Source organism: Mustela erminea, chromosome 11, assembly GCF_009829155.1.
Source record: "Mustela erminea isolate mMusErm1 chromosome 11, mMusErm1.Pri, whole genome shotgun sequence".
Taxonomy (NCBI): domain Eukaryota; kingdom Metazoa; phylum Chordata; class Mammalia; order Carnivora; family Mustelidae; genus Mustela; species Mustela erminea.
In genome coordinates this window covers 32,363,684-32,390,637 of record NC_045624.1, presented here as the reverse complement: position 1 = coordinate 32,390,637, position 26,954 = coordinate 32,363,684, and the positions used below count along the sequence as shown (strand labels likewise).

At 41.9% G+C, this 26,954-nt stretch overlaps 2 protein-coding genes across 2 annotated transcripts in view; both read right to left on the bottom strand.

Annotated features, from left to right (window-relative positions):
• WNT2 (Wnt family member 2) overlaps positions 1-17,068 on the bottom strand; it is a 47,033-nt gene extending 29,965 nt beyond the window's left edge. The window contains exons 1-3 of the mRNA XM_032305252.1: positions 16,676-17,068; positions 14,274-14,500; positions 8,573-8,850 (exon numbers count right to left, since the gene is read on the bottom strand). Of these exons, the coding sequence (XP_032161143.1) occupies positions 8,573-8,850; positions 14,274-14,500; positions 16,676-16,758 (588 nt within the window). The 5' untranslated portion in view covers positions 16,759-17,068. The remainder of the gene's footprint in view (positions 1-8,572; positions 8,851-14,273; positions 14,501-16,675) is intronic.
• On the bottom strand, positions 16,759-17,599 carry LOC116569194 (CLK4-associating serine/arginine rich protein-like). The gene is made up of 2 exons (XM_032305254.1): positions 17,230-17,599; positions 16,759-17,193 (listed from the first exon to the last, which is right to left on the bottom strand). The coding sequence occupies exons 1-2, from the start codon at positions 17,383-17,385 to the stop codon at positions 16,780-16,782; spliced, it is 570 nt and encodes a 189-aa protein (XP_032161145.1). The 5' UTR covers positions 17,386-17,599; the 3' UTR covers positions 16,759-16,779.
• Between the last annotated feature and the right edge of the window lie 9,355 nt (positions 17,600-26,954).

The window sequence follows — 26,954 nt, the reverse complement described above, 5'->3', positions numbered from 1 at the left end:
CCTGAGAGGTTACACCAGACTTCTAGGAGTTCCACTCATGGGGGGAGAGGGTGTGGATGGAGTTCCTTATTCCATCTATGGGATTTTCAGTTAGTCCCAGTTTTCAGGCCTATGCTTCTCTCCTGTGCTCATTAGTAACTGAGCATCATGGTGCCCACTTTAGCTATTGTCCCATCTGCTTTTTCCTTTCCCCCATCTGCTTTTAATCCCTTAGACTGTGGCTTCTTCATCCTTCTTTATAAGTAACAATTTCTTCATTTACTTCCCACTTCCCAGAAATTTGTTGAGTTTTCTCATTTCTTTGACCATTCTCCTTATGGTTGATTTAAACCATTTCTTATCCCATTGGTATAATTTAGTGAGGTTTTGGAAGGAAGATGTGAAAACCCTACGTCCTGTCCACGGCCTTGAATCTGTTGCACTCAAATGTCTGGAAGGGGAAAAGGACCGTGCGGTGGGGATGCGGCAGGTGGGCTGTAACTTCCCCATCTTCCATAGACACTTCTGTACGGTACAATTTACTTTTGTTTGGGCAATTCTTCTCTTACAGCAGGAAGAGAGGACACTAGAAAGAATTGATAGCAGTGGCTTGTTGTCTCTCTTCAGTGTGTGAGGCTAAAATCTTCTTCGAAAAACAGGCCCATGACATAGGTCCTGTTTTCTCTTTTGTCTTAGAGCTTTCCTAAAAGATCTCTTCTGCTTCTTGTTTGGTTCTGAGTAGCTGTGTCTTCAAGGTTGCCATCAGTACCCCATTCCCAGCCTTCCCTACCTCCTCTCTCACATTCTCCCGGCCCCCATGGCTTTTCATATCACCAAACTGGCCAGCACAGTCAGCATCAATGCTTCACTTAAGCTTTTATTCTGGGGCATCCAGTGAATAAATACTTGTTCATTTGACATGACTACATGAGAAAAAAATAAATATGGCTCCTAAGGACAGCAATACTCTTTTGGTATTCAGCCTCATGGAAACCATTTTTAGCTGGCCAGATAACTTGTCTCAAAAAACCTTTGATAGGCTCATAATTGCTTCAGTGCTAAAATCATAGTTAGCAGTTTCCTTATGTGGCCCTTAAATCTCTAATTTTGAGCATTTTAAGACTTTGGTCTGCAGAGGCTAATTTCTAGACTTAGGATTTAAGAAACTTCTGTATATTAGCATTCTCTCCCAAAGAAACAAAAGTCTGAATGTTTAAAATAAATAAATAAATGAAAGCTATAGAAGAAGGTAATACATGCATTGAGCAGGCTAGAACAACTGTATTGATTTTATATTTATCTGCCCAGCTTATTGTCAGAACATAATAAGGAAGCTTAACTTTCATTAGGGTCTCACATATGTCAAACCACACTAAACACTTTATACTCAGTACTTACTTAACCCACCCAAACACTTCATATTCACTCTGTTATAGAAGCCACACAAACATATAAAATATGTCCTATTTTTATCCCCATTTTCTGGACTAGAACATTAGATACTAGATCTTGCCCTTGGTCTCACAGGTAGCGTGGCTGAGGCAGGATGTAACCCAATCGTGACTGGCAGCAAGTCTATACCGTCTATACCTCAAATCACTCTACCAGCATTTGTCATCCTGGGGTTTGCCCCTCCCCTAACTCCCAGGGGTTCATGATCTCTGGGTTCAGTGAGCTTTAGGAAAGTTGTTGGTTTGTTTGTTTGTTTTTTAAGATTTTTTATTCTATTTTATTTTTTTTTTAATTTGAGAGAGAGACAATGAGAGAGAGCATGAGAGGCGAAAAGGTCAGAGGGAGAAGTAGACTCCCCGTGGAGCTGGGAGCCCGATGTGGGACTCGATCCTGGGACTCTGGGACCGTGACCTGAGCTGAAGACAGTTGCCCAACCAACTGAGTCACCCAGGAGCCCTGTTTGTTTTTTAAGACTTTATTTATTTTGAAAGAGAGCACAAGCCACGGGGAGAGACAGAAGGAGATGCAGGCTTTCCACTGAGCAGGGAGTCCGATAAGGGGCTCAGTCCTAGGACCCCAGGATCATGACCTGAGTTGAAGGCAAACGTTTAAGGACTGAGCCACTCAGGCTTCCCAGGAAAAGTTTTTACATATAGTGTTTGCATATCTAATTACAGTCTACAAAGAATTATTTGCCAGTTAGAAAGACTTCTCCCAAAGAGAATGAAATCTTGGTTTCTTAAGTCAGCTTTGCTGAAAATGGAGCCCAAGCAACCCCAGGGTGTCTTTGTAAGATTTCTTTACAGGACATCTCTTCCTACCAGAATGAGGGCAATTGACCTTATACTGTGTGAAATGTATGCCAGCTTAACTATTAACCTTGCCTTAGAAGTTCAGTTTAGAATTTACTTTAGGTGCTTCTATGCTATGTTTTAACTAAATTACTTAATTAAATGTGGGCATTCAAAGAAGTGTTAGTACTTTACTTTTTTAGTTGAGTGCATGCAACAAGGCCACTCATGTATTTCTGGACTTCTATCAGTTTTCTTGAGGGAAACATATTTAATTTTCTGAGGGAAAACATATTTAATTTTCAGATGCTGGCTTACAGCCAAGTACATTTATTAACAAATCCTTTTGACAGGTTCATATCTCTAAGATAAGAGTTATTGAAAATCAGACCAACTTCTATAAATACAAGTTCTGGAACTAGGAAACAAGGGACATTTATTAGCAACCTATCCAGCTGATTTGCATATAACTTAAATGAGAAATTGTGATTTCTTGAGCACTGTCATTCTTCAAAAACAGTGACTTCAGGTGGGTTTTGTTAGGAAATATAAGGTGTGGAATTCAGGAACATTAAGGTTGGCTAACCATATATATAATAATTCTTATTGACTAACGAAGCCAGTCTAAAAACATTTTCTATGAATAATAGGACTTTACATGGAACCATAACAATTTTGTTAAAAGTTATTCTCTGCTTTGGGACTTTGATTCTGGTTAGTTTTTGATTCCTATGCTCTATAAAGATTTATAGTATAAAGCACATACTATGTACAGGTACAAGACAGGGGTGAGGTTGGCACAACTGATCTACCTTTTCAAAATGCATTTAATTCTCTGAACTAAGGAGACCAGTCAGAAAACAAATACAAAGTGAGATTGTGCCTCATAAGGATGCTCAACATTATTTAAAGGAGGGTTTATAGGAAGAGGAGGTTAAAGAAATCTGGCTCTGTAGTTCAGTTTGATTTTGTCATTTTCGGTTAATAGTCCTTACTTTTGGAGAATGTGATTTTCATGCCTCGTTCTCTTGGTTCAAAACCATTATTAATTATTTATCTTAAGGGGCATCATGGGAGTGATATCTTGGAAGTTTTTATTAGGTCCAAGATTACTTGCCTGTAGTAAGTCTATGCTTGTGTCTTGGACAATATCCATTTCTGTTGGACTTTGGACATATTTCCTATAGACAGAAATACCTGTTCTGTCCCAGTTTCCCAGTGGGCCAAGTTCAGGGACAGGCCCCAGTGCTCTACCGCTTTGACTTTGAGTGGCCCTGATTTGCTCAGGGCTTGGAACTAGAAGCTCTGAATCCCTTGACCCTCCAAATTTCTCCCATATAAAATACAGGATGCCAACTTAAGTCTGAATTTCAGATGATTTTAGCTAGCAATAAATTCATTTTGTTTGCTATTTCTAGCCTTCCTATTAGACCTTAGTCTCTTCATATGCAATATATGGATAGTAATGTTACTTGCCTTTTAGGCCTGCTTAAAACCTGGTGTATACATTTTAGCTGATGTGGAAATTCTCTTCAGGTAACCTGTCTAACGTCATGCTCAAGTATTAGAGCCAAAGTTCTGATTCCAGAACCCCAGCTTCCATATGCCTCGGAAGATGCTGTCAATAGCTAGGATCCGCTAATGAATAAAGTAGCCAATAGCAATGTTAAACATCATGTTAAAAATATAAATTTCAACACAGTTGCCACCTGCTAATTTTTTGTTAGTACTCATCAGAAAGCCTAATATCTACATCAGCCCTTATATGTGTATTTAAGGCTGAAAATAAAATTCAGGGAAGTAAACATTTCTCACAATTTTCCTACTCTATTTAATAAGGCACTAATTCAAACACATCACAGAACATCTGAACTTTGAAATCTATCAGCCCTTCAAAGGGGACTCCAGAGGAGTTAAGAATGCATAAGAATGGAACTTAAATGTTTAACATCTCCACTGTTCAGTGCCTTCCTGTTGCTTCCCAGCGACGTCCAAATCTCTCCGCACGGCGTTTGAGGCTGAGATCTGGCAGACGCCAGTGTGCAGCCTCAGCCCCTATTAAGTCTCAGTTAGGAACCCCACCCTAGAGCCCTCGTCATTCCTCAACTTTGATGTTCTTTCTGCTCCACTATCTTTCTTGGCCTTGCAATTTCTTCATCCTGGAAAGAATTTTTCCTATCTCAATCATGGGAAATCTTTATCTCCAGCTCCAACATCCAGTTCTGTTGTGACCCAACCTTTCTCTCCTCAGCTTTCTGGCCCTGTGGCTGTTTTTTCTGTTAATACCCACAGCCTAGAGCTTGCCTGGCGCTGTGTCTCCCTCCTCCCCCCGATGAACCGGTCGTTCCTCCTGATCAGGAGGCTCTTTGTCCCATGCTTTTCCACCTACGACTTAGTGCCCCAGAGTAACGCGTTAATTATCTGTCGACCTAAACTGAGTCGTCCCACAGCGCGTAGGCCTCTCAGAGCGGCGGCAGCGCCATTAGGTGGAACATTCTGAAGCCACCCAGCAAGGCTCCATTACTTCAAATACACTCCCAGGAACCAGCAGTCGTGTTTCTGGCATTTAAAACAATATCCTCCCTGTTGTTAAAGAAGAATATAAATTCACTGTAGCGTACTTGTGAAAGAAAGACCTACACAAAATATCATCATTAAACTACCTTCCAAGGGCAGCTGCTCCTCTTTTCAAGATACAGAAACTCTGTGTTTTTCTCAGAATTGCTCAGCAGAGCCCCCATGGAAGGTCCACGAGGAGAGAAGGGCGAGCCCCACTGGGTTTGAGCCCCAAGCCCAGCGTGCCTCGGCCATCTGACTCCTTAGTCACCATGTCCAGCCCAGTCTGCAGCTCGCTGTCTGAAAAGTGGGAATACTCATGCTGGTTTTTATCCTACAGGGTTTCCTGGAAGATCAAATGACAAATTTTGGATAGTGTTTTATAAACTAGAGAATACTGCATGCCTGTATGTTAGCGCGCTTAACTGTACCAGAGATGGCTCTATGGCTACCTGGGGCCTGTCAGACCGAGTCCTCAGTAATAGTTCCTCCTGGGTTTGTGTCTAGCTCTATTCCTGAAGTCACAGATGACCTTCGCTTCACTAAAGAGAAAGGAATGGACTTTTATGGAGTGCAGCTGCCTCTCCGGTTCTGTGCTATCTACCTTATTCTTGTCTTCCCACAGCACCACGGAATACCCTTTACAGAGGAGAAAAGCGGAATTTCAGTGAGCAACGCCATAGATACTGCAAGATTAAAACTAAGGTAGATCTGATTTTAAATTCCATATTCTCTGTGTTTTCACAGTAAGAGAATTTCAGGGGAAAAAGTTTTCCTGGAATTCTTATCATGCACATTTCCAGTGATCCTAGGGCCTCGCTTGACTGGATACAGATTCTTTTGATTCTCTTAGAAAAGGTCAAAGAAGCTGTGATTGCTTCAACTGGTTGTGATTACTTGTGACTATTTCTAAAGAGTAGACTAATGTAAAAGCCATTTTCAAGCTTATGAAAGGGAACAAATGGTGTTACCTACCACGTAACTTTGTCTCGTAATTTGCATATTTTAACATATAATTTAGAGGATTCTGTGGCATGACATCTTTAGATTTAAAAAGAACTGTTGAGAGACACTGAAATTTCCTTCTTGATAGACTGTAGGTTTTGAAGAAGGTAGACTTAATAATCTGATTTAGCAGTGGTAAATTGGACTCAGTCAAGGATGAATTTTCAAGTACACATCAAGGGAAAAAACCATTACTACAAATTCTGAGACTGTGATTAAAAAGATATGACAGCACAGAGGATCTGAAATGACATTACAGTACAGGGACACATGAGGGTGCTCTAACCAGCTGCTGTAATAAATGAATTAAACTGTTCAAATATTAGGGGAAAATTAAGGCCCACTGTGAATGGCAGTGTTGAATTCACTTTATAGTATTGGCTAAGTATAATCTTGGAATCGGTGTTTTTTTCTTTTAAATAAAGCGTATTGGTCCCCGACCCGCATTTTAAAAAGTAGATGTTCATCATATTGGGCAATATGGGAAACACTGAAAAGCACAAAGCAGAAACTAAGAAGGAACGGACAGTGCTCTCCGATCGGGGATACTGGGTCTTTCTAGAGCCAGGCCAGTTGGAGGCTTAGCTCAGGAGGCCTGCCTTCAAACACAAGCCCAGCCTGTTCTCATTTTGATTCCACAGACCTTCTGCTCGTAGGAAGGGGGAGCAGAGACTGGGGGTCTAATGACCGCAAGAAGAGAATTAAAGACGCATGTTTATCTCAATACATTCACTCTCATTAAAGTTCATATTCACTGACATCATGCATCTCCTTGAAAAAGTCTGCCCACCCACCATTAATTAAAGCCACATTTTAAAAAGTCAGCGTGTGCACTTTTATTCCAATCAAAAGTAGCCTCCTAGGTTTTGCAGACTAGGCAGGAGAATATCTGAGGCCTGACAGCTGTTCACCTCTACACAGTGAAGAATCATGTGATTTATATTAGAAGTCACATTAAATCAGGGCCTACGATATAATAGCTAAGATCTGTTGTCTTGAAGAAGTGAAACATTCAAAACCTAATGGCCTATTAAGCAAAATTAACATTTCTTTTGACAAATCAACATTCTTTTGGTTACGGCATAGGACCATATGCCTTTACCTTTAGGAATGGTCTTCTAGATCTAACTACACACCCTGTTTGAATAATTAAGCAGCACGCTCCCATCAAAGACACCACACTTTATAACTTATACATGTGGTATCAATGTCAAAACAAAGGTCAATGTAAATTTTTAAAAATCTAAACCATTGCACAAACAGTAATTACCAATAGTTGTAGGATTACACAACCATAGCCTATATTCTTGGCAGTAGTCACTGTAGGTTCGTAAATTCATGAAAATAAGGAATGTTGATTTTTAAAGTTCAAGAAAGGTACTATTTGTAAACAGCTCAGGTCACACTCATTTTATTCCATGTGTTAAGCAAGACTTTCCTTCCAACTTCCTTTAAATGAGATTTGTTCTTTCCATGAGCCTAGTAAAAGGGTTTTTATCCAAACAGATCTGCATTCTTTTCGATTCTTTTTTCTATTAAAGCCCTCTTGGGGACCTTTCAATTTTATGCTGATCTTTCTTTACATATTAATGTCAAGCACATTTTTGTTTTGTGTTGATAAAAGACAAATTACAATTATCTCTTCCCATTGGCAATTCGATTATTCTAGAATGGTTCTGACCAAATATTTCATTAGTTTATGTTTTTTTTCCACAAAGAGATAGATAGAGTGTGGCATTCAGACTCTCTAGTTATTCTGGTCCTGTCACCATGCGGAAAGAAATGGCACATCAACAGATCTGAATACCAGCTCTGAAATGGTTTAATCCTGGGCAAAAGCACCCCTAGGCTAGGAGTTGAACTTGAATGCTAGTACTGACTTTTCTACTGACTTTCCTGTGACCTTGAGCACCTTAGGTCCTGTTGCCTCATGCAACAAATGGGGGCCAGGAGGCAAATAAAGACAGGGAACCCACAGCCCAGGAAGTTAGTCAGGACTAGTAGATCAGGGACCAGAGCACCTCTTTGGGGCATGTCTTTCCCTGGTCTACTTATTCATCCAGTCCCAGAAACTACAAGGTGGTGCTTTAATGTGTGAGAGTTGGGTCTGGTTCTAAAAAAAGCATCTCTAAATCTAGAGGTCAATAAGCCATGCCTGGTAGGTTGCTTTCCTGATGAGTTTGAGAGAAGATGCTCTGGGTCTTGATCCCCTCAGATACAAGCAATCAGTGTCCCACTCTATCTCCTGTATAGATAATACAGTATCCAGAGGGACCATAAAACACTTGATTTTAGGGGCACCTGGATGGCTCAGTGTGTTAAGCCACTGCCTTCAGCTCAGGTCATGATCTTAGGGTCCTGGGATCGAGCCCCGCATCAGGGTTTCTGCTCAGTGGAGAGCCTGCTTCCCCCTCCCTCTCTGCCTGCTTCTCTGCCTACTTGTGATCTTTCTCTGTCAAATAAGTACATAAAATCTTTAAAAAAATTTTTAAAAGATTAAAAAAGAAAAAAAAACCCAACAAAAAACAAACCCTTGATTCTACACAATGCCAAAAGGAATGGATGGCCTCCTGTTCTGCTGTGGGAAGGAAGGTGGAGTGCCGGTGGAGACATTTCAATCTAGTCCATGATATTCTTTAGAATCTGGGGCAGGGGGCAGGGGGCAGGGCAGTGGGAAGTTGGACAGTATAGCATTTTATCAACTCTAGGAAAGCTTTAGATAAATTTGGCTGAAGGGATTTATAAAGCCATGCAGTCTAGAAAACCACGAGCACCGCAGCCATCCATACCTTCCTGCCGGCTCTGTTGTTGTGAAGGTTCATCAGGGCTCTGGCATCCTTTCCCTTCCTCTCCTTGGCGTCCACAAAGGCTCGGGCAAATTTGATCCCATAGTCAATGTTATCACTGCAGCCACCCCAGTCGAAATTGCCCTTGCTGTCCTTGGCGGTTCCTTTCTTCTTTGGATCACAGGAACAGGATTTTAGTTCTCCTTGGCTACAGGCCCTGGTGATGGCAAACACAACTCCAGCTGAGGAGACGGCGTAAACAAAGGCAGATTCCCGACTACCTGCAACAGAAATGCTTATCTTAAATGTGGTCTGGAATTGCTAGTTCGGAATAGTTTTCACGCTGGGGCTGTTGAGCGCTGGTTCTACCTCTGGCGTCCTTCGCCATGGAACAAGAAGGTTCTGGTGTTCTCGAAGGTTTCTCTTCTAGAGCCAGGGCTCACTTTTTTATTTTTATTTTTTTTTTATTTTATAAAGATTTTATTTATTTATTTGTCAGAGAGAGAGCGAGCGAGAGCGAGCACAGGCAGACAGAGTGGAAGGCAGAGTCAGAGGGAGAAGCAGGCTCAAGGAGCCCGATGTGGGACTCGATCCCAGGACGCTGGGATCATGACCTGAGCCGAAGGCAGCTGCTTAACCAACTGAGCCACCCAGGCGTCCCAGGGCTCACTTTTTTAATAGGAATTGTTTCTGTATCATAAAAGCTTTTGTCAGATTAGGCATCTGTGTGACAACCATCCTTCAAGTCAGTTAAGCGTATAAAAGAAAATGCAACAAAAGGCTGTCTTGCCCGTTCCTGGCTTTGCATTCGCCTCCTGTCCTAGAGGAGAGGAATGCCTCCTCGGAGGCCTTCCTTTCATTTGTAGTTGTAACAGAGCCTGCGTTCTAGGATTCTGTCATTCCACTAAATAGTTTAGTATTCGTGCTATGGGCATCTCTCCTTGAAAAATCCTTTCAAGCTTGCAGGCCTCAGTGAGGACACTTCTGTCACATAAACAGCGGAGGCTGAAAACTGAATTCAAAGACACCCAGGGGCTGAGGCCGGGAAAAGAACTCAGGCAGTGACCAGCTTTGCGCGTTCCAACCTTGGGGCGGGGGGGCTCTGGTTCAGCATCAGCTTTCATGAGTAATTCAGAGATGGTTGAAGGCAATATGCAATATCCTTCAGTTACATACTACGTCTGACTGTTAGGGTGAATTTACTTTCTTCTGGAACACCTGCACTAATCACTGGTATTGGGTAAAAGACAGCGAAACACTTTTCTTTCGTTTTCTAGAAGGAAACAAATTTACCGCCTATAATTAGACTTGGGCAAGAACACTTTGGGTGCTTTCTTAGAATTGTTCTTTATTAGGGCACAGGCTACTTTCCCTTACAGGCTGAAAGGTACATATTTCAGTGCAATAACTACATTAAATTATTTTAATAATCTGTAGTAACTCATAACACGGTGTTGTGGTACAGTGACAGATATAAGGCTCTTTGGGGTCCGTGGACACCTCATTTTTCAAGTGGAGCAGTATTTCATTGTTATTAGCATGCCTTTTTATTAATGGGTGCTGCAGCAAATATATTGACAATCAAAATAAAAGCTCAACAACCTGATGCCAACTCAAGGCAGAAAATGGAGGGCCATTCAGCGATGCAGTATGTCAAGACGAGTGTGACTTTTTGAACCACACAGCTGGAAGAACAAACCACCTTCTCGCCTTGAAGCCCTGCTTGTTTCCGTTTGTCATTCACTGCAAAAATTTATTATACGTCCCTTGTAATATTTGCTCTGCTAGTCTCATTATTAAAAATCAGGAAAACATATCTACACCATATTACATGGCACTTACCTCAGCCTTCAAAAAAATATCTCCCCTGAAACCTCTAACCATCAGAAAAGGAATCCATCATGCCCTGTGTTTAGGTAAAATCAATTATATGAATATTTGCCATAGGTAGCAGGTAGCACTCTCCAGGGAGAAATGGGATGGTCAAAGAGCGATTTTAAAGAGTTGTAGATTCTATTACAAGGATCACAGGTTTTCTAAGTGAACTGAGATGTTTTGTAAAAGAAGGCGATTAACAGATACTAATGTGGCTTAATCTCAGGTAGGGCTTTCCGATAAGTAAGATTTTTATCACACCCATTTTATAGTTTAGGAAAATGGCTTGTCCATAGTTAACCCCTTGATCTGCTAAGGCCCGGTTTTGTACTTGGCATATAGTGCCAGCATGGAGAGATGACACAGAGTGGGGAGATTCCAAATGCTTAATGTATTTAGCTCTAGTTTTATTCCTTAAGGAGAAAGAAGAACAATTTTATGAGGTGGTCTTTTAGGGGAAAGGCATGGGAGATGTGGATCATAGGATGTCAGTGACCAGACAGTATTTTGAAAGGCATAGAGGAATCAGTGGCCTAGGTGCAGAATTTATCCTGGCATAACTTGCAAACGATGACATTGACTTGTTGGCTGAAAGAAGGAAGAAAAATCACTGAAAATCTGCTGTGTTCCTGAAGGAATTTCCAAAGCAAAAATATCACCTTTGTAAATATTTGTCATTTATTTTTAAGACACATTACTAAAGAACTAGATGTCTATCTACTTAAACACAAAAGTTAACACACTGACTGACTTTTCATTTTCACCTCCAGATGTTTTGGTGTCATGTAGATATGGCCTTAAGATGTTTTCAGTTAAGTGTCTTAGATGAATCACTAAAATGCTATGTGTGAAATAGTAGCACATTTCAAGAGTTGGCTTTGTAACAGAACAAATTTTGATCTGGGGCCTCTTAGAAAAACTGATTCTCTTTAAAGCCATCACAGTGTGAAACAAAATCCAAATCTCAAAGGTGGTACTTCCTGATGTGGTTGAAGTTTCGTTAATTTAGGGGTTGAGAGGGATACCTGGGTGGCTCAGTCCATTATGCCTCTGCTTTCGGCTCAGGTCATGATCCCAGGACCCTGGGCTGGAGCCCCACATCCAGCTCCTTGGTCAGCGGGAAGCCTACTTCTCCCTCTGCCTGTCACTCCCCATACTTGTGCTTGCTTGGTCTCTCTCTGACAAATAAATCTTAAAAACATAATTTGGGGGTTGAGATAAGTCAACAAAGGTTTTTAAATGCATAGGCATATATATATATATTTTTTCTTTCTGGGGCAGGGGATAGTTACTGGGAGGGTAAAATACTAGAAGCTCCACATTCTGGAATGTTATGGGTAGTTCAGCTCTCTCTTTCAATGCTTGCATTTCTTTTTCTTTTTCTTTAATACATTACAAGGATGAGACCTGCTCACTGTTTTGTTTTTTACGGCTTATTTTAGAATTCTGGAGGTGTGTTCTTGCAGGAGTATTTCTGGGTTTACTAGTTTGGTCTTTTAAGTTTCTCTGCCTATGGTTGGTGACAGTCTGTGGAATGAATGAATTGCAAATGTTTCCAGAAATTGTTCTGTCTTCCTCTAGCTCTCTGAAGTAAAAGAGGCTAGTAAATGTTCTCCTTTTCTCTAGGACCATGGGATATGTTAGTAACTGTTATGTTCTCCGCATCAATGGTGTTGTCCTTTGCCTGTCCTATTCATCTATAAGGACATTTAGGTTTCCAAAAGAGAGAGTTCTTCACAATTTAAGATGTGAATTTCCCTCCAAGCAATTAATTGTAAAAATCTTTGGATAGCTTCATTGGAATTTCTTGATTATTTCCAGGATAAACTACTTTAGGCCAAATTCAGCCCTCCCATAACCAACACAAAATCATCACCGACAGTCACAGGAGTTTATATAAATGTCCAGGAAGAAAGCTGGCCTTCTGTGAAGAATGGAAAGAAATTGTGTAGCATGAGTGTTTTAAGTTTCGAGTACTTTGGCAAAGCATTCAGCTTCATCTGAAAGAACTCTGAAGAAATACAGCTTAGACTCTCTTTTTTACCTGAGTCCTGACGCTCAAACTAGCACCACATCCCCAAGTTCTAACTTCTTCCCTCTCAGCAACCCTACAGCCAAGATTAAAGGATTTTACAAATGAATCCCCAGCTTTGCTAGGCATGTTATCTTTAGGTTCCTTCCATGGTCAAAACTGCTTCCTTTGATTGCTGATCTAAAGGTTTTTATTCAATATGGAGACCTCTAAATGGATTTTTGCAGACAGAATTAGGAGGTGAACATTTTGTGCAGGAGAAGGATATTTAATTTGTAATGACTGAAAAATGATTGTGAGTACTTTGGAAAGAAAGTCCTCACACAGCCTTAAACACTGAGAGCCTGTCCACAACATACCCAAAGATCACTTGTGTTAGATATTTGTAAACTGTCTCTGACAAGGTCCAGCACTTTAATTGATTCACTGGTGAGCTAATCTAGGTGAAGTCTTAAAATTCCATGTAGCTGAAATTTACTATTAACCTTTCAAAAATCTGCGATGTCATATTGAAACTCCAAAAGGAATGCACGAGAATATAGTTCTTAAACTAGAGAATAAAATTGCAGAATATCGCAGTAAATTAACTTTAGGGATACACTGAGCGAGAGTACTACGCCCTTGGGGGATTTTAGAGACATTCAGTTATGCATTTGGCCTCATAAAACCCTAGGGCTGTGATGATTACATGATAGAAACACCCTCTGTTAAGCATTACCAAGTGTACAGCCTGGACAATTTTCTTAGGAATGGAGGGGTGGTGGGCAAAAACAAGTGTAGTTTCCTGTTTCTGGGGTTCACACATAAACTGTTGTGCTTTCAGTCGGATTTCCCAATAGCAAATGGGCCGTTCTACTTCTTGAAGAATGCTAATAATGCCAGGTTAAGGGATGGGTATTTTTGACAATGAAATCTGATTTTCAGTTAATTTGCTACTTCCCATATTCAGGAATTTAGAAATTTATTATGTAATTAAATGTGTTTAATGCTCCTTCTAAGTAAAACAGAAACAAAACAAACATGTGTTTGAAAACAATGTATTCATGGTTCTCACCCAAATCCTCCATAAATATTATTCTTCCTAAAATGTGCCTTAAAAAAACAAACAAGAAAACAAAAACAAACAACAACAACAAAAAACAGGTGCTCACTATGAGTTCATCCATTCATTCAACCCATCAATGAGTGAATAGTACCAAGCAAGTGCAGGGAAAGAGAGGCTAGTCCCTGCCTTGCAGAATTTATAATCTACTGGAGGGAAAAAATGTTGAATTTAGACACACAGTGACCCACAGCTGAGTAGATGAATGAGTTATAAAAGGTTTAAGACAGAGATTTGTCTCTTCTTTTTAATATACATACAGGGTTTTTGTTTTGTTTTGTTTTTTGAAATACATACTTCTTAGTCAGTAAAAGATTTGAGTATTCCATCCTGATCTGCTCAGATCCTCTGGAAGTTTCAAGTCCCAGAAAGAATAAACAAGTCAAGAGAGCCCTGTGACCGCTTCCTTTCTCCTGAAGACAAAATCTGATCTTGGAGGAACAGGCAAGGTAGTGACAGGATAGAGACAGACAGAGCAAAGAGCCAAGAGACAGTTCATCCTAAGCTACACCTGGCCTCCTTCAAAAGTTGAGGCGAGTTCCTTGGTTTCTCTAGTCATCATCTGCAAAACAGGGACAGGGCCAACCCAAAAGAAGTAGCTTCTGACTAATAAAATGCAAGACAAGATGAGCAGGGTCTCTGAAGCCCCAGTCAGGGGACAGCCCCGTGGAACTCCATGAAGGCAGGGGACTTACTTCGGAGCAGGACCCTGCCAAAGAGACTGTGATCCCGGTCCAGCGTGTTGCAGTTCCAGCGGTGCTGGCGGAACTGGTGCTGGCACTCTGCCGTCCACTCGGCCACTCCGAGGCCAATGGCCCGCATCACGTCCGGGTGCCGGTGGCACAGCTGTCGCTGGCGGCTCACCAGGCCTGGAACATTGTCACACATTACCCTGGAGGAGCCACCTGTAGCTCTCATGTACCTGCAAAGGACCGACACAGAGGTGAAAACACCACAAAGGGCCAGGGCTGGTGTTGTGTTGCCCAGGAAACGAAAGAGCTCAGAGCTTGGTTCAAATAGGAATTCCTGATCCTCTGGAGGATATTGGAAAGCAAGAAGCGGCACAGCAGGCATGGGAATGATCTGGTAGAAGCCACCCCAGATTGTTGGAGTGGAGCAGTGGCTCCACTGCAGTGGCTCCACTCCACTCCAAAATGGAGCAGTGGCTATGTGTTCTGGACAGGAAACCAGGGCCACCTGATGATTCTCTGCTCATGGTGGAAGAGTCAAGGTCAAGAGTGAGGGTGAGGGACAATGAATGGGTTTGGGGAAGAAGGCTTCAGAGACTTCTCCAGAGATCGCCAGGGAAGGCTCTGATCTCCACAACACGGTGTGTCTGGGCTTCACTTTGGGGGACGTCAACCTTTAGAAGCAGCTTGCTCCCATTTATTTGACCTAACGTTGACATGTCTTTAGAAACTATCTGTCTAATCAACGCCTGCTCGTGGTATCTGATGTTACCCTCTCCTCACAGACAGGCCCTTCTTTCCTTACCAAAACATCCTTTAAATATTTCCATTTTTCCAGCTCTCTTTAGCTTTTATAGAGAACCTTTGGAAAAAAAAAAAATTCTTTCTATTGTTATTAAGGACACTAAATGTTTGGAAGAATCAAACAGTGTTACAGCTCCATAAAGTACTTTTGAAAAGAAACTTTAACAAAAAATTACATCATCATCTCTACCCAGATGTTCTCTATTAGTTGTGAAATGTTTAGAAAGGTACCTTTTATATAACCCAAGCTGCCATAGGTGTCTTTTGAAGCGATCAAACAAGGAGAATGTCTTTTTCTTGTATTTTCATTATTTTATATGATCATAAAATCGTTACAGCTGTGACTTCCAAAAAATATATTTAAGTGACAGCTGAGAGACAATGCGACAAAAGCCTAGGCAATAAATAATGTTTATACACCCATGGAAACAGAAATAGTCATTTTATTGAAAAATGGTCACTCTGATAAATCAATCTTTGATCCTGTGTCAGCAATGTCAAGTCTAAACGCCTTCCTGTTCAAAGCTGCTTAGTAAGGAATTGAACCCTTCTTCCCATCAACGCTTTGGCTTGCTCCTTTGAAGAGCTCCAGGGTCTTCCTAAAGCTCCTTGCTCTAGTCTTTAATTTGGCTGAGACTCCTTACTTATGCCAGATTCTGTTATAAACAAAACAAAACAAAAACAGCCCACGATAACTGGTCTTTCTGAATCAGTATTTTAGTATCTGTTCTGAAACTTGCACGTTCAAGGACATTTACAGAGCTAACAACTCCACCTCTTTTCAAGAGCAGAATGAAGGGAGATGGAGTGAGGAGAGAATCTGCCTTTGGAACTTTCAGCTATGCTAAAACCTGTTACATTTCAACATTCTGCCATTCCTTTACTATGCAAAATAAATCGCAGACCAGCATACAAAGGGCAGCAAAGTTACTCTTTGGAGTGACTGTGATTTTCAACAGGGTAGCATCTTAGAGCCCCCTGGGGCTCGATCTTCGTGTTAAGGTGGTAATCTCTACCTGGAGGCAACAAGAGGTCCTTCCGCCCCACGGGGTGAAGCATTAGGAATGTGGAAGGACGAGAAATAATGCAAAATCATACGCTTTGCGTTGTGCAGCTCTCCACTGCCAGAACTGGCCCGTCGGTTTATCTTGAGGCAGTTTTACTGGGGGGGGGGGGTGCTGGAGGGGGAGACTCTTGTAGTTTTCAAGGTGAATTTTCACACGCACACACACGCGCGCGCGCGCACACACCAGATACAGACGCCTGTGCTACAGAGCTGGAGACCCGGCTAGCGTGTCTCTCAACGGGATAAGAAATTGGCTGATTTGGCTGTCGCTCATCTGGATCCAAATCAACCAAACATCCGAGCTCTCATTTGAGGGAGGCTGTGGGGTTTTTTTGGAGTTGTCAAAGCTGGAATGGTCTTCTGTGGAAAAGCAAAGGGGCTGGGGCTGAGGTGGTACGAGAGGACAGCAGCTGGGGGTTCCGACTGGAATTTCGATGGCCGTGGCCGCGGAGAAGCGCCACCGGGAAAGGTCTATGTGGCTAGTGCGTTCCCCACTCCCATCTCCAAAATCCCCCTGCACCCGTGCGCGTGGACTTACCACCATGAAGAGCTGACCTCAGGGGTGAGCCAGGTCAAGAGCAGAGGGAGCCAGAGCCAGATTCCACCGAGAGGGGCGTTCATATTAACCCCCTTGCGTCCGCATCAGGTCAGACTCCGTGTGCGGGCGCCATGCGTGCCCCGAGCAGAAGCGCTCAGCGCCGGGAGCGCCTCGTCACGGCTGCCGGCGCCTCGCCGCGCCCCCGCCCCCCGCTCGCGTCTGCGGCGAGTGGCGAGACTCGCTGATAAAGTTTCAAACCACCAACAGGGCGAGCGATAAAGGCCAGCCCTGGCCGCCTCGCCCACAGCCCAATTCCCCAGGCGCGGCGAGCGAGGGCAGCCCGAGAGCTCTGCGCGCCTCCTGCGCGCCCCTGGCCGTTCAGCTCCCCGCCTGCCGGGAGCAGCCGAGGGAGGGGGTGCGGCGCCGGGTGGGGCGGGGGGCGCGGGTTTTATACAAGGGTGGATGAAATGATGGCAAGAGATGTCTGGAGATGAGGTGAGGCGGGGACAGAGGAACACCTCCGCGTGGCCTCGAGCACCCGCGGAGGCAGGCACCTTTCGGGAAGCTCCTGGGCAGAGAGCATCAGTGGGGCTCCTGCCACAGGACCCATGCGGCGGAAAGATGAGGCTACCCTCCGGCAAACAGAAGTCTCCGAGGGTACTAGTGTGGGAAAATGAAGGACAGGATGAGGAGATTACTGTGTACAGCATGCAAGAATCCAGAGACGATTTTCAACTCATTGCTCCGCGTCTCTCCCAACGCCAAGAGGAAGAACGAGTGGAGATTTGGAGCTGCCGAGGCGAAGCCGGGCAAGGTTGGGGAGGGAGGCGCCAGGCCTCGGGGAAATGAAGACCTGTGGCCTTGATTCCTCGGAGCTGGGCTTATATACAGAGCTCGCAGGGCGGGGAGCCGGGAGTCCATGACCCTCCGGACCTCACCCAGGCACCCTCAGCCAAAGTGTCTGGGGAAGATGCGGATTTTACGCACACTCAGCTCCTCCCCGGCGCTGGGGAGCGCAAAAGATCACATAGGGAGGAACCGAGGCAGTGGGGAGCTGCCGGGGGTCTGTGCTCCAACACGAGTCACGCCTTTGCGCCTTGCGGGGGTAAAAGGACCCAGGGTCCTGGATCTGGGCCCCCGCACAGAGCCAAGAGAGGCTCAGGCTCACGGGTGGAGCATCTTAAGCAGCAACTGGCTTGTAGCCCCGCCGTTTATCACCGGAAAGGAAGGAAGACCAGGAACTCGTGGCGGCCGTGAACTGTTCCATTGCTCTTTTCCTGGGGTGGAGGGACCCGCCGCCCGCCAGGGGAGCGGGCCTTAGGGAATGGGGAATGTGTGTGCACGTTGAGGGTGGGGGTGGGCGCCGCATCGTTCGCAGGGTGAGGAGGGGTGACTGTCCAGATAGAAAGGATAGGCTCTCCCCCACCCACTCCCAGGGCCGGGACTAGCGGAGCATCAGCTCTTGCTGGGCGCGAGCTCGGTGAGAGCCTGGACGGGGCCAAGCTCAGAAACGCCAAAAACCTGAAAGATGCTGTCATCGCCACCCCCATCCCCCCCGCCGATCCCTGGCAGGTCCAGCCCCTCCCAGGCTGACCCAGATACATCCCTGTTTGGGTCCGGAAAGGGAGGGGAGGGAAACAAGCACCGCGCCACCCACGACTCGGGAAGAGCAGGGCTCCGCGCCAGGGCCGCTCCATATCGCTGGGCTGTGACCCAAGGGAAGTTCTGGTCGGTCTGTGCCGGTCGTGAGGGAGGGGTGAGGAGGGCTCTGGGCAGGAGTGGGTGGGGGTTGCGTTTCTGCTCACAGAGTGTGCACACGCTGGTGGCGGCGTGTGAGGCCCGGTGAGTGATGTGATAGGCACAGAGCAGCAAGAAGAAATCTCATTGACCTCTTTGCTTTTGCTCATAAACCTCCTTCGTGGATGAAAGATCGGAAGAACAAGTTACAGTTTACTCCCAGTCTCCTTTGTCCACTTCGTGCAGTAAATCCAGACAACTGGGACATGTGGAAGAAATGAGTGGCCCCAGAGGAACCCTAAGTTGCCAAAATTTCACTTCTACCAGCAAATAATGTAGGGGTGTGTATGTGTATGTTGGGAAAGGTAGGCAGCTGTATGCTTCTCTTATGGACTGTGAGACCTGAAACAACCTAAAAAACACTCCCCAACACCAAGCTCCACCCACCTCAACACCTCCTGTCCTCACAGCTAAGGGGAGTTAGACATATGAGTGTGACCATCATCTTAGAGGCCCTTCCTCTCCGCCCAGGGAATTATTGAGTGGCCAGGACATCTGCCCTTCAGTTGTTGGTGAGGCCAATGGAATGACCTAAACCTGAAACAGACCTTCTGGAAAAAGAACGGGCCATCCCCAAAGCTAATTAAATTCCACTCCAAAGGACTTCATGCTGGGGCAGAAATACCACATGACTTGCAGAGAAGAAATCAGCCTTGGTAAAAGGCAAAAAGCTGAAAAGTTCAAGAGAAGCTAAATCCAGATGTGAAAATAGGTCCACCCAAACACCCCTTCCTGACCTTGTCTAGAGGCAGTCTGGACCAGATGACTTGTCTCTTCCAGATCTGTGATTACATTTCCCTTGATTCTCCACCCCTATTCACTTAGGACCCTTTATGAGCCCGGTAACTCCTCTTGCCGCTGACAGGTCTGACTTTCCTCCCTTCTCATCTGTACTTCCTTCTTCATGCTCTTCAGTAGGACCCTTCAAGCTGAAGATAGTGGGGTCATTACTAGAAGGAGTTGGGAAATGCTCAAGAAAATCCAGAGAAAGAAAGTTACTACAACCCTCACTTCTCTTGCAATAAAAACTACCACCCTAAAGCAGAGTTGATAAATAATGAAGTAAATTACATATGACTTCAGCTATGTTATAGCAGATGATGAGGTAAGGAAAGGCAGGGTTCAGAGTGCCATTAGATCTATAGATGTTTGATTTTTTTTTTTATTCAGTGAAAAATCTCAAAATTGACTGTAAAACTCACAATATACAGAACCCTATTCTCTTTCTGGAGATTAATGTTGGTTTGCTTATAACTTCTGTATAGCACCGTAGCCAAATGAGTCAGTCTATTTTCTTAGTTAGATCCATTGTTTGTCTAATCTCCCAGGGCAGAGAGAGAACTAATTTACTACCAGACCATCTCCACCCTTTAAAAATGGAGAGTTACTTCTTCAACCAAATAGTCATTTGTGTTTCAGTCTGAACTGGCTTCTTCCTAAGGCAGTGACTCCTAATTTAGCTACTCACTAACCAATGATTCAAAGGTCTAGTATCTCCAACTTAGATTCAGTGACCTTAAGTGAGAACATTCTGTATTAATAGGATGGGTCAAAATAGGAAAGAAAAAAAAGTCTTTTTATTTTCTAAATCAATGAGTTTATCATGCATATTACAATATAGGTTGTATATCAAATAACAACATAGAATATATATGTCATTACAATTTTTTACTTGCTAAGTTTATCCAACTAAGAGTATCATTTACATAACATAGGTTCATTTTGAAATTTTAAGTTTGCTTTCGATACCCTTAAAAACATTGCTCCTTTCCCTCTTTAGTCACTACTAAAATTTTATTAAGTGTACGCTTACCTATTCGTCATCAAAAATTCCTCTTATGAATAGTTAAAAGCATCAGTGACTTAAATCTCAGTGTGCATTTAAATGCACACCGCAGACTTGCTTCTAGCCATGAGAGAGTAATAGGTACCTGACTTGTTCTACTGGGAAAACACCTCTAATGTGACAAATCTTTTCAGGCATTGGCTGATAGGTAGCACACAACTATGATCTCTGAGAGAAGGAAATACATGATGTATGCTCCATGACTATCCCATAATCGTCCTGGTTTTCTGTTGAAATGCACCTCCCACCCCCCACTCCCCACCCCCTGCTCCAGGGTGCAAGAAAGTGAAATCCATACAGAGTAGTCTCATTTATGGATCTTGGGCTATTAAAACAGCTGAAATTGGCAGGGTAGCATATCTGAAAGTAATTAGCTATGAAAAGGGGGGCCCTAAAAGTCTACATGGGGATTCACCGTGGTTCCTTGGCCAAGAGCTGAGATGAATATGGACATGATAAGACTCTGCACGGCCTAGTAGTTATTGCCTGCTGCATATCATGCAGTGTTAAGAGTCAGAATTTCATCTCAGTGGGGGCAGAGAGACCTCATGAAGCACTTCAAGAATTCACTTTAGATGTTAGAAAGACCATCCCTTTAAACTAAGGGGCACACCTTAATGTAAAAAGCATGTTTTAGGTCAAAAATTCAAAATTTTGTCTCTCCATATCACATACCCAAAGAATAAAAACAAATCAAATAGGCCAAGAGAAATTTACAATAAAACCAACACTCACTAAAGAAAGACATCATAATCCAACACCCATTTAAGGAAGACCGTATTGTATAATTTACAGTGTTGAACATACAATAATAAAAATTAATAGGCAAGTGAAAAACCGAAAAAATGTGACTTAGACTCAAGAAAAAGCAGTCAAAAGAAGCTGACTCTGAGATGGCCCAGATATAGGAACTGGTGGGAAATTTTTAAAATTTATTTTTTAGTATAAATAATAATAATAAATTATTAATAAAATAATTTATAAATAATAAATATTTTTATTATAATTTTGTTCAAGTGTTTAAGGGAAATATCACAATGAACAAATAGATGGAGAATCTCAGTAAAAAAAAATGAAAGCTATAAGAAACATGAAAATCTAGGACCAAAAATTGTGTCAAAAATGAAAAATTCACTGAATGGTTGTAACAATGAAAAGGGGTTGGAAGGAGAAGAAGATGATAAACTTAAAAACAGAACTTATATAATCTGAAGAACAGAGAGAAAAGATACTGAAAATTAAAGAAATGTAAACTCAAATATCTGTGGTACAATGCAAAGTAGTCTAATATATGTGTAAGTTGAATTCAAAAAGAAAGGAGAGAGAAAATGTGAGATTACATAGATGTATATGAAAAAATACTGCACCATATTTGTCCACTATGAGAGAACACATTCATTTATAGACCCAAGAGGGTCAAAAACCCGCAAGCAGAATAAATACAAAGCACATCATACCTCCATACATCACAATGAATGTGTTTAAACCAAATATGAGAAAAATCTCTAAAGCAGCCAAAGGGAAGAAATACATTAAATACAGATGAGGAAGAATAAGAATTACAGCTAACATTTCATTAATAATAATGGAAGTCAGTATAGCAGCAATGTCCACAATAGTCAAACTGTGGAAAGAACCTAGATGTCCATCAACAGATGAATGGATAAAGAAGATGTGATACACACACACACACACACACACACACACACACACACACTGAAATACTATGCAGCCATCAAAAAAAAATGAAATCTTGCCATTTGCGACAACGTGGATGGAACTAGAGGGTATTATGCTTAGCGAGATAAGTCAATCAGAGAAAGACAACTATCATATGATCTCCCTCATATGAGGAAGTGGAGAAACAACGTGGGGGGTTTTAGGGTAGGGAAAGAATAAATGAAACCAGATGGGATCCGGAGGGAGACAAAGCGTAAGAGACTCTTAATCTCACAAAACAAACTGAAGGTTGCTGGGGGGAGAGGGGGTCAGGAGAGGGTGGGAGGGACATGGGGAGGGTATGTGCTATGGTGAGTGCTGTGAAGTGTGTAAACCTGGCGATTCACAGACCTGTACCGCTGGGGCTAATAATACATTATATGTTTATTAAAAAATTAAAAAATTATTTAAAAAATAATGATGGAAGTCAGGAGACAATAAAGCAACTTTTAAAATATGCTTAAAAAAGGGTGCCTGGGTGGCTCAGTGGTTAAAGCCTCTGCCTTCGGCTCAGGTCATGATCTCAGGGTCTTGGGATTGAGCTCCACATCGGGCTCTCTGCTTAGCAGGGAGCCTGCTTCCTCCTCTCTCTCTCTCTGCCTTCCCTCTGCCTACTTGTGATCTCTGTCTGTCAAATAAATAAAGGAAATCTTTTTAAAAAAGAATAAAAAAATAAAGTATGCTTAAAGAAAAAAGTGGTCCCACAGAATTCTATAATAAGTGAAAATACCCTTCAAAATTAAAAGAGGAGCTGTTCTTTGTTTCTTCTTTTTCCTCTTACCTTGGGAATAAGGGCTATACTCCACGAGTACAGGCAAAATGGAAACAAAGCAACCCCAAAAAAGTCTAAAGTCAACTCTTGACAGGATCAAAGTGAGCCATAAAAAAACTCAGCTCTCCCTGAAAAGAGCATAATATCATTCAGGGTCTCTATAAATTTTCATCCATTATATGCCCCTTCTAAAAAGTAAAACAAAACAAAACCCAGCAAGCAAATCAACAGAAAAGAGAGCCAGAAGTAATTTAAAGTTTTGATTTACCAAAATAACTTTTAAAAGTTCAAAAAGCAACAGATAATTTTAACAGAGAACTGGAACTCACAGAGAAGACTTAAATAAGAATCCTAGAACGGAGGGAGGGAGAAGGACAGTAGTGACTGAAATTAAGAACTAGATAGATGCTTTGAGGGACTATCTAGAATCAGCAGAACAGTAGACTAATAAACAAGAAGAGAGCTTAATGAAAAGTACCCACATAATACACAGAGAGAATTAAAAGGATATAAAATATAGAAAGGAAAATAAGAGATTAAGTGAAAATGGCTAGAGAGAAAGAATGGGGCCAAAGAAATATTTCTAAGAATTTTCCAAAATTAAGAAAGATAGAAATCCACATATTCAAGAAATCTACAAACTTGAAGCAGAACAAATACAGAGAAAACCATTATTAGGCACATCACACTTAAATTGCTGATAAAGACAAGGAGAAAATATTAAAGCTGCGTGAAAAGACAGGCACAGTAGTTTTGTGGGATAGAACCCAAAAGGCTGGCTTTTCAGAGGAAACTGTTGAAATCAGAAGACAGTAGAATGATGTCTAAAAACAAACAAACAAACAAACAAACAAACAAAAAGAGGGGTGGTGGGTGAGACTGCTAAGCAGGAATTCTGTAATCATTGTAAATATCCTTCAAAAATGAAGACAAAACAAAGACACTTTCAAACAAAAGCTAAGAAAATAAACATTAAGACAGTTCATTAGACTGAGGGAAAATTATACCAGATGTACTATGGAATTGCAGGAACAAATGAGCACTGGGAAGGGTAAATTTTTGGGAAGAGATAAAATGGTATTAATGATAAGACAGTTATTAAGTGATAGTAATATCTTGTGAGATTTAAAACATATAGAAGGAAAATGTATGACATCACTAGCACAAAAAGCAGGAGGGTACTCTGATTCCAGATTAGGTAGAGTGAGTAATACCTTGTCTCTCCCACTGAATACAGAGCTACAACTTGGAAAGAATGCATAAAGAAATTATTTGAAGACTATGAAAAGGAAATGGTAGTAGATGAATTGAAGAAAATGGAAATTTTAAGTACTAATAAGTAATGAAGAGTTTCTTACTTTGTAATTCCTCTGGTATCCTGAAGCCTGGACCCAAGGTAGTCAAACCCTTTAGGTGGGTACCTTCTATGAATAGAGGGACCTACAGGAGAAGTCTCCAGAGAAGCCCTCTGGTTTTGATTCAAGGAGTCTAAAAGAGACTCCGAATATACCAGAGAGTGGGAGAAATCCCCTCAGTGCTATTCCTCTACCCTATATCTCTTAAATCTGGGTCTCCTGAAAAGTCCCATTTTGGTGTTGGCAGTAGTGACAGTAGCAACAGTGAGAGCCCACATGTGCCTAAAACTCTGACAGATGGGAAAATTCCTCTCCAAAAAGGGGTGTTGTGGTCTCAAGAAAGCAGGACAAAATTCCATTGCCATTTTTTCTTCTCTTCCTTTCTCTTCTGTTGTGTGGCTCCAGAAATGGGGATAGTCACAAAAGTAAATGGCAGAGTGAGATAACTAAAGGCAGTTTCTGGCCAATGAACCAAGAAGGTGAGTCCTTGAAAACCAGAAAATATCTGGGAAGTCAGAGAGAATGAGGAATTGGAAAAGAGACCCTTAACGTTGTATGTGAACTCTTGTGCCTATTTCCAAGCTGTACACATGGGATCTGACTCTAAATATCATACCAAAGACTTTGAGAACAGAACTATGAGACAGACCACCTCCTAGGTCCCAGACATACCCCTATGTTTTATATGTGTGAGACAGGCATGAATATCATTGCAAAGGCTTTGAAAATTGAAATAACTTCAGAACATGAAGCTACAGAAAGCTGGTCAGAGTTTTTAGCTTGAACCCAATTGGATTGATTGTATGCTAAAACAAGACTATCAGCAACCTCCATAGGACTTAATCTAGACCCAGAGTCTTCTAATGATCTATTCAAAATGTCCAGGATACAATAAAAATTACTTGGGATACAAAGAACCAAAAAAAATCCAAATCATGTAGGAGAAGATAATCTACAGACAAGAATTCCTAAATGACACAGGTGTTGAAATAATCAGAGACTTTTGAAGCAGTAATTATGAAAATGTGTCGAGAAGTAAGGATGAATACTTTTTTTTAAAAGAAGATTTTATTTATTTATTTGAGAGAGAGAGCATGAGCAGAGAGAGGGGCATAGGCAGACTCCCCACTGAACAGAGAGCCTGGACATGGGGCTCAGTTCCAGGACCCTGAGATCATTACCTGAGCTGAAGGCAGATACTTAACTGACTAAGCCACCCAGGCACCCCAGGATGAATACTTTTGAAACAAATGGATAATAGAAAATACCAGCAAAGAAACAGAAAACAGAAAGAGTAACAACATAGAAGTTTTAGAACCAAAATGTGCACAATTTTACAGTGATATATTGAAGTATTTATCTCACTATCCAAGACCAAGAGCAAAATGGAGATGAAAGTGTGAGTGAACATGAAGACAGATCAGTAGAAATTATCTAGCCCTAAAAACGAGATTGAAAGGAAATGAACAAAGCCTTCGTGATCTGTGGAACAATTCTACAAGGTGTAGTATGTCATGGAATCCTAGAAGGAGATGAGAAATATCCCATTGCAACAAAAAATATTTGCAAAAATAATGTCTAAAACCTTCCTAAATTTTGTCAAATCTGGAGATTCTAAAAGCTCAGCAAAACCCAAACAGGATAAACTCAAAGAGATCCATGTCAAGACACATCAGAATAAAACTGCTAAAAGCTAAGGGCAAAGATAAAATCTTATAAGCTTAGAAAGCAGAAGGAAATCAAACAATTATTTTTATTTTTACTTATTTTTTAAAGATTTTATTTATTTATTATTTATTTATTTACTTTTCAAGATTTATTTATTTCTTTCTTTGACCAAGAGAGATACGAGAGAGGGAACACAACCAGTGGGAGTAGGAGAGGGAGAAGCAGGCTTCCCACTGGGCAGGGAGGCCAATCCAGGACTTGACTCCAGGAACCTGGGATCATGACCTGAGCCGAAGGCAGATGTCTAATGACTGAGCCACCCAGGCACCCCAAGATTTTATTTATTTAGGAGAGAGCGAGAGCACAAGCCTGCATGCACAAGCCGGGGTGGAGGGCAGAGGGAGAGAGAGAATCCCAAGCTGAGTGGGAAGCCCCACTCAGGGCTGGATCTCAGGATTCTGAGATCGTGAGCAGAGGTGAAATCAAGAGTCTGACGCTTAATGGGCTAAGCCACCAAGATGCTCTAAACAATATTTTTTAAAGCTCTGAAGGAAAAGAACCCTCAGCCCAGAATTCTATATACAATGAAAATATCCTTCATTAATGAAAGTGAAATAAAGACTCTCAGATGAAGATGAAGAATTCACTGTCAGCAGACCTGTTTAAAATAAATGCTAAGAGAATTTCTTGAGACAAAAGGGAAATGATATAAGAAGAAAACTTGAAAAACCTGGAATGAAGGAAAGGCAAGAGAAATGATAAATAGCTGGGTGAATGTTATAAACTTCTTCTTCTCTCCAGGTATTTAAAACATGTTTGATGATTGAAGGCAAAAAAGGGAAAAATCTAATAGTGTTTTTCATTGTGTGTAGATATAATACATAAGAAACTACAGTATCAAGTGAGGAGAGTAAATGTACTTTATATGGTGATAACTTTCTACATTCCAACTGAAGTTGTTGTAAAATGCTTATTTTAGAATCAACTGTAAAAAGTTATACATATATAATATAATCCCCATAACAATGACTATACAGAGATATAGCAAAGAACAAAAAAAATTAAAATGTTCAAATAATTTAAGAGAGCAGACCAGAGCAATGAAAAACAAAACTAAGAGAC